General features: G+C 40.4%; 1 protein-coding gene across 1 annotated transcript in view; it reads left to right on the forward strand.

Annotated features, from left to right (window-relative positions):
* LOC109469101 overlaps positions 1–8381 on the forward strand; it is a 69162-nt gene that overhangs the window by 15000 nt on the left and 45781 nt on the right. The window contains exons 19-34 of the mRNA XM_019767484.1: positions 731–966; positions 1109–1229; positions 2134–2344; positions 2662–2801; positions 3149–3368; positions 3663–3802; positions 3981–4103; positions 4338–4522; positions 4788–4968; positions 5139–5234; positions 5756–6045; positions 6223–6313; positions 6455–6671; positions 6882–7015; positions 7363–7580; positions 8097–8229. Of these exons, the coding sequence (XP_019623043.1) occupies positions 731–966; positions 1109–1229; positions 2134–2344; positions 2662–2801; positions 3149–3368; positions 3663–3802; positions 3981–4103; positions 4338–4522; positions 4788–4968; positions 5139–5234; positions 5756–6045; positions 6223–6313; positions 6455–6671; positions 6882–7015; positions 7363–7580; positions 8097–8229 (2736 nt within the window). The remainder of the gene's footprint in view (positions 1–730; positions 967–1108; positions 1230–2133; positions 2345–2661; positions 2802–3148; positions 3369–3662; positions 3803–3980; positions 4104–4337; positions 4523–4787; positions 4969–5138; positions 5235–5755; positions 6046–6222; positions 6314–6454; positions 6672–6881; positions 7016–7362; positions 7581–8096; positions 8230–8381) is intronic.

Here is an 8381-nt window from a genome sequence, read left to right on the forward strand (position 1 = left end):
ACCATACCTCCCAGCTGGACATAGTACTATCAGCCGAGTATCAAGAATTCACCGCCGTGTTGGCAAACATCTCTATTTGCTATCCGAACATTTACGAGGTTTACTGCCAAACGTTCCTGCCCAAATGTGAAGATCGTTCTACGGTGAGCGCCTTTCCATTGCCTTTTCGTGTTTTTGCACTTACAATTAACCAATTCAGGATTTCTCATCAAAGTGTGGTCAAACACAGTGCTTTTGACTTTTGACAGGTTTTCCTGTGTAGAAGTGTCTGTGAGGAGGTAAACGCAGCATGCGGCCCACGAGGAGTCTCTCTGCCGTTTTCATGCGACGTTTTTCCTGCTGACGGAACCCAGAAGTGCCTGACATTAGGTAGGCTCTAAATACAAAGTAGTGTTGACAAGTTAAAGGCGTCACGTTGAACATGTGTCAAGTGCCTTACAACTAAAATTGTAATTCATTGCTCTAATTTAAATGGAGAATTAAGGAATTAAGTCACGGTTGTTTCTGAATATTATGACATTAATGGTGTTTGTTATAAATATTTTGGCTATCTTGGAACTGCTGCTATGAGTTAGGGCACGCCGGTTATACATGTCTTTGTTGTCTGACAACAAAAATGTAACTACTGACGCTACGGTAGGCGTCCAGAAAGCAATCTATGGTGGCAGACCGTAGATTTAATGGATCTTTTGTGTTGAAACTTGAAATTGATGTTTTTTCTGTGTTACAGCTTCATCTTCTTCATCTTCATGTGAGCCAGTACCATGGGAGTTCTGCAGTTCTTTCATAGATTATAACCACACTGGATTCCCCAACTCGTTTGATCATGCCTCCCAGCTGGACCTAGCATTATCAGCCGAGTATCAAGAATTCACCACCCTTTTGGCAAACCTCTCTATTTGCTACCCGAACATTTACCAGGTTTACTGTCCAGTGTTCCTACCCAAATGTGAAAATGGCTCTAAGGTAAGCGTCCCATGTCTCATTTACTTTTGCACTTCTGATTTCTGTAACCACTTCTTCGCATTTCCATCATCTCAAATCCACAGAAAGTGCCCTGTGTTTCTATAATTGCGACCTAACATGGTACTCTATGGGATTTTGACAGGTTTTCCTGTGTAGAAGTGTCTGTGAGGAGGTAAATGCAGCATGCGCCCCGCGAGGAGTGTCTCTGCCGTTTTCATGCGACGCTTTTCCTGCTGATGGAACTCAGGAGTGTCTGACCATAGGTAAGCCAGGAATCGTAGAATATTGTATATTGACAAGCTTAAGGCGTGACGTTGAAAACGTGCCATATCCTTTACAACTACAATTGACATTTAGTAGTAATTACTTACTATTATATGTAGCCTGGGTGCCAGACCCATAGTACACTGCTCACTGAGATACTTTGTGTCCAATGAGTCTGGTACCCAGGCTACTATTAAGAAAAGGGAAATAATGGAATTTAGTCTAGATTTTTGGCCGTATTTGTTAGATATATTTTGGCTTGTTAAAAGTATTTTGTATTACTTTTCAGCATCATCAACATGTGACCCAATCCCATGGAATTCTGCTCTTCCTACATTGACTATGACTACACTGGATTCCCCAACGCTTTTTAACCATACGTCTCAGGTTGACGTCTCAATATCACCCGAGTTCCAAGGTTTCAACGCCCTGGTACCAAACATCTCTATGTGCTACACGAACATTTACCAGCTTTACTGCTCAATGTTTCTGCCCAAATGTGAAAATGGCTCTAGGGTGAGCATTATCTCATTGCCTCTTCGTGTTTGCCATTGTGAGTTTAGTAACCACTCCATCTTTTCCTGCCTTCTCAAATCTAGTTCAGTATATCAGTATATGACTCGGCTAACACAGTTATCTATTGACAGGTTTTCCTGTGTAGAAGTGTCTGTGAGGAGGTAAACGCAGCATGCGGCCCGCGAGGAGTGTCTCTACCGTTTTCATGCGACGTCTTTCCTGCTGATGGAACCCAGGAGTGTCTGACATTAGGTAGTGTCATTCAACAAAGTCAATTTATACTAAAAAATTAGATTTTCTGGTCTGACATTAGTAATTTCCGACATCGATATTCAGCTGCTGAATATATCATGACCAAAGTTATTTTGTTAATCATTGTCTCCGCAGATGCACCGACGTGTCAGCCAATACCTTACGACCGTTGTAGGAACATGCTCTACTCGGAAACGTCGTTCACTCCTGGAGTGCCGGTTGAAGCTGCAATTGCAGGTGCAGAGTCGTTCTTCGCAACATCGGACAGCATTGCTGGTTGCCATACGGACTTAGAGGCGTTCGTGTGCTCATACCTGTTTCCACCGTGCACGTCTAGTGGAACTAGGTGAGCTCTTGATACTACACTCACTAAATAATGTTTTAAAACAGGCGTGCCCGCTCAATGACATATGATGACGGCTGTAAGTACAATTGCAGGGAAACGGCGGCTACCACATGTATTTGATGTTGATTCCATGATACAGTTGCATAAATGCATGATACAATAATTCTGAATCATCAATTTCCAAAACTTGGACTGATTAGTTTTGATGGATGTGGATTATTTATGCATTTGAAAATATAACTTAATTAGAAAATTTGACGCACAAAAACCACATACTGTAAAAAAACCCTACATACTGTTTCTTTTTGCTTCTTTAGATACCCCTGTGCCTCCCTCTGCAACGAGGTAAATGACGCTTGTAAGGACGCAGCCAACGCAAGCGGAGTTGCCTATGACCCAGGTCTTTGTGACAGACTGCCACCAGGCAGCTATGATGAGGACTGCTTTGTACCTCAAGGTAAACAAACATTTATGATTGTCATGGAAGTTAATCTGTGTTGGTAGTAGTCATTTTTTGATGCTAAAAGTTGATTCCAACACAAGATGTACAGAATGATAGAGTTTTCAACGGTCACTGATGCCTTCATCAGAGTAATTTACGTTCGTTATCGTTAATCGATGTGAATGTTATGATCAGTGTCCTCTTTAAATGAATCGGGATTACCTTATGCTACATATAGAAAAATATGGGATTGATTTTTAGTTTTATCTTGATATAATTTTAGTATACTGATAAAACATTGTTGCTTAGGAAGTGTATAATACAGTGACTAATGATCGAATGTTTTGGCAATGCTTTCGCAGGAAGGTCAGAGTGCGACCCAATACCTTTCGGCCGCTGTCAAAACATGCCCTACGCCGACACGTCCTTCCCGAACTGGTTAGGGTGGCAGGGACCAACAGATGCCATCGGAAACGCAACAGCGATATTTGCAGCCCTTGACCAGATTTCTGATTGCCACAAGGACTTGGAGTTCTTTTTGTGTTCACTGTATTTCCCATCGTGCACTTCGACAGGAGTCAAGTAAGTCACACTAGCGGTCTAGTAAAAGACATCATCTACATATTTATGTCTGTAAAAATAATGTCTATTAGACTTACCAAGTCTGATTATGTTTGAGAATAGGACATGTTTGAATTATTTATGATTCTTCGTCTTTTGTTCAGAAATGACATTTCTCTTAAACGAGTTGGTAAAGATAAAGCCTCATATTGGTTACTTCTCTATGTATACCTGCCCATTGCGTAGCCAATGGATTCTCTGCTTGTGCTTATGTAAAAAAAGGGATATAATATTCCCTCTCTTCATCCCCCACAGATTCCCATGCCGATCTCTCTGCGATGAGATCAATAACGCATGTGCACTACGCGCCCTTGCCATTGGCATTCCATGGGACACCGCCGGCTGTGTTACCCTGCCAGTTAGCAGCTATCAGGAAGGATGCATCGCTCCTAAATGTGTGACACTAGCAGAATTCATTACATTTGGCCATTGATACAGTTTGTAGTTCATATTCCCGTGCATGCATTGGAAAAACAGTTTAATAATTGTTTAAAACAGAACCTCGTACAAAGCTAAAAGAACCTTATGCACATTGAATTTTGTAACAGTAATGTTTTATTAAAACATGTGCAGCAACGTGCGATGGCTGGCCGTACGAATGTTACGGATCTCCAGGAAGCTGTGTGGGTGCTTGGGAGTTCTGCGATGGAAACGGCTTCTGTCCCTACAATGACGACGAATTAGCCTGCAGCAACTGTAAGTACCTGTAACTTCAAGCAGTGAAATTGAACATCGATTTGCTTTGCAACGCCCTATAACCTAGTAACTGTATAACCATAATGTAGGATGGTAAAAGGTGAAACATATGTCTAAGAAAGAAACCAAAGTCCCAGAGACCTTTAAGATTTAAAGTGACAAAGGAAAGAAGTCATGCAATTTTGTTATGTTGCTAGGACCGATATAATTGCATTATTTTTATTCCATGGCCAGACACCTGCATGCCTATTGAACTCGAGTACTGCCAAGGCGAGGTTCCTTACGACAGAACGATTCTCCCCAACTACTTTGGACAAGAGAGCACAATGATGATTGAAGAGTCCGACATACACAGGAATGTGTCTCTTCTGGCTGATACGTCTTGCCATGAATACGTCAAATACGTCTACTGTCATATGGTAATTTTATTCTGTTTACTACAGACAATGTTGCACATATTACAGTCATGACTGTGCTCTAAAAATTTCTCAGTTCTAACCTTAACTTGGATTATAAATCTATCAATCGTTATTGAATTATACAACGATTATGCATAAGATGAAATTGTATTCTGCATACTATTACATGTATGTACATTAAATTCGCAAATGTGGTACACACTGTATCGGCAAATAAAAGCTATGTAAAAGCTTGTATCAAGTTTCATCAACTACCCTATAACAGGTGGTTCCTGAGTGTGTTATGGACGGTGTACGAGGCCAGCCCCTATGTCGCAGCCTGTGTGAGGAGATCAGACAGACTTGTGCAGAGGAGATAAAGGAGATTGGGTTCCAGTTTGAGAAGAGCACCTGTGATCTGATCTTTCCGGACTCTGTCCAGAATGATACATGCAAGCTAGCAAAAGGTACTATGGGGCTTACGTAATATAAAATGTTATGAGTTCTAGCCTTATCTTATCTTATATTTGATAGAATTTTCATGTTACAAGTCTTTACATAGATTGATAAATTGATTACATAGATTGTCCATTTTACAGTCTCATATGTAATAAGGCCTTTGCATCATCTTTTGTAGAATTTAACTGTACATTTGACGATGATACGTGTGAATGGATGGCTGGCAACAACAGCCAGGCCGTAATGCTTCAACCAGCATCGGAATCTAACTCTGGTGAGTGTTAAATCAATATCTATTTTGTTTATTTGTGCTTTACGGAACTGTTGATTATTATAATGGTTTAATTTTAAGTTTATACTCTGTGTTCGACCGGTAAACCATTTCTTGTTGATTAACATTGATGAGCGTTGCTAAATGACATATCTAAATGCATATGAAGGACTCAAGCATATTTCCTACATAATCCTGTGAGAATAGAATACGTCACATATAGTAAATTGAATGGAAATGCGATTAACTAAACGTTTCTAACTTCAAAATAATCTTTTAAATCTGATTATTGAATTGTGTTAATTTTTTAAAATTTATTATTTATTTATTTATTGGTTTATTTGTATCAAAAACAACATATCTCGCAGCCTTGAATGCAGGGCTGAATTCCGATGTTTGTTTAGAACATAAATCGTTCATGAATAGTAGGGTAATACAAATTACAATCATGTCGGAATCTACAGAGTGATATAATATCACTTTGGTTCAACGAATTTAGATATTTGCAAATAATATTCAAATAGGCAAATATGCATCACTGAATGGAGCCTCGGCAAAACTAACAAGTCCAACGATGTACACGGACAACAAATGCCTGAGGATGAGGTATCTCGTGAGAGGTGACGGCAGCAGGTTAACAGTGTACGTGACGGGACCGGACGGCAATAGCTTCAGCACCTGGCGGCAGTCATCTACTTATGTACGGGTAGGGCGGGAAGAGGAGGAGGAGGAGGAAGACGACGAGGACGAGGAGGAAGAGGAGGAATGGCAATCCATCAATCTGAATATAAACAAAGGGTGGCCTTGGTTTAAGGTAATTCTAATATTTCATTTTCAAATTAACAAATCAACTTAGAATTAGGCTTTGAAGAAATGAAAACGTTTTTGTTGATATACTCTATGGTGGAACTTTTAACTTCTTCTTGTCGGAAGCATTTTAAATGTAGTAGTAGAAGTAGAAGAATTAGTTAAACGTATTATTTCGTTACAGGTGTCTCTGGACGCGTATGTAGCCGCCGACGGAGAGGTAGGGGTGGACGATGTTACTCTCTCCGACGGATCATGTAAAACAGAAGAAGCAGGTAAGCAGTAGATTACACTAAATAGAGTTCTATTGTTTTAAGTATATTGAATTTTGAAGGATATTTAATATGTAAACTATTTCTTTCTTACGCATAAGAGAGTGCGTAACAACATGGTGTCTTAATCAAACTGCATTTCAGTTTCTCCCGGATGCGAGCCAATGAAGTTCGAAAGTTGCCTGGACATGCCTTACAATTTCACCACCTATCCGAATGCTCTCGGCTGGGACAGAGATCTCGCCCTTTCCCTCGGCCCTCACACCTTCCAGGCGTTTGGCCAGATCGCGGACTGCCATCGTGATCTGCAGTTCTACCTCTGCTCCTTCATCTTCCCTGAATGTACACCGTTTGGAATGAGGTAAGTTGAATTCAGATATTCTTAGCTGTAACATCCTTTTACTCTGGGAATAGTTACGCAAGAGCTATCTCATGTCAACGAAAAATCACTCAACCCTTTTCCAAATCAATATTTCTTCCGTACGCTTTATAATGGTGTGATATTACGACATGAAAATGGTTCCACCAACTGCAAAGTATCGATAATTACTTCCTTTCCTGTCTTTCACAGGCTTCCATGTCGCTCTTTCTGTGAGAGTGTCAGTGAGGCTTGCGCAGCAAGAGCGAATGCCGCCGGCCTGACATGGGACCCCAATGGCTGCCAAAGCTTACCGGATGATGAGCCGTACTGTTCTGTACCAAAAGGTGAGCTTATATTTCCCTTAAATGAGTTTTCTTCTTCTTAATGATCTCAACGTACCCTTAACGAGTACTGAGTACTTGCCATTCAACACATGGCACCTTTTATATTCCATTAGATAATACACTTTTAGACATTTATTTACCAGTTTACTGAACTTTTGTTTGATCTGACAAGAAATTATTGCTTAATCAACCATTCTTGCACATGGTAAGCATATTAATGATTTTTGTTTGTCTCAATTTGTCGACTAATTTCATCTGGCACAGGACAGATTGTTTTCAATTTACGAGTGTCCAGTTATATTTATAAGAACTTGACTATGCCTTGCCTTGCCTTATTCATTATTCAGTACAATGTGAGCCCATCAACATCGGAATGTGCAGAAATGTTGTGCCATACAACACCACAGCGTTCCCCAACCTGCTGGGCCATGTTTCCCAGCAGTCTTTCCTTACTGACCAGGACAGTGTCAACGTAATCACCGCTCTGATGAACAGCGGCTGTCATCCCGATGTAGAATTCGCCGTCTGCTCTGCACTGGTGCCAAACTGTATCGACTCAATGCTGGTAAATAAATATCTAAACCAGGAGTTTATGTGTTGATGCCACTTATTGTCGAAATATTCTCATGCCTGCCTGCGATATATATATATATATATATATGTATGCGCAAAAAATAAGTTATTCACCGAGTTACTCTGGTATGAAAGACGATATGGTTAGAGTTTATTACTATCTACTCCTCTTTGGACGTAGATGGCTGGAGATGTATACAGTCTATCATTGAATAAATTGCATGTAATTGAGTAAACTGAAGGAGCTTAAAGAGCTCGCGAGGCAGAAAAAAGATGAAGAAAGACAAAATACTGTAGAACGGCTGTATGTTCAGAACGCAGTGAATAATGCTGCTGATGATGAATTGCTCTCTCATTCTCTCTTTAAATAGATATGTTTAGATAGAGGGGGGATGCCCTTAGTATAAAGACATTAAAGACAGCGATCGTACGTAGTTTTTCAAAAAATAAACAGAGCAATGTACTTATAGATATTGAGATGTCTCATTTTTCGTTCTCTTGTACGCAGATAACTCCTTGTAGGGACTTCTGCAATGATATCAGGGCAAGTTGCGAACAGGTCCTGGTGGACATGGGACAGCCCTGGCCATTCAACTGTAACAGTTTTAATGCTCGAACCCGATGTATCTCACCGTATCCAGGTAAGTATCTATTTGATTATTATTTCTTTAAACCGATGAAAAATTATATATAGTAATACCACCCATTCCAGCATTCCATCAATCCCAAGGTGCATAGAACAATATAGGCTAGGTATGTGTAGCCTCCTTTTCAGGCGTTCCCGGACCGGCAG

Source organism: Branchiostoma belcheri, unplaced genomic scaffold (genome assembly GCF_001625305.1).
Source record: "Branchiostoma belcheri isolate BF01 breed outbred unplaced genomic scaffold, Haploidv18h27 scaffold20, whole genome shotgun sequence".
Classification (NCBI taxonomy): Eukaryota; Metazoa; Chordata; class Leptocardii; order Amphioxiformes; family Branchiostomatidae; genus Branchiostoma; species Branchiostoma belcheri.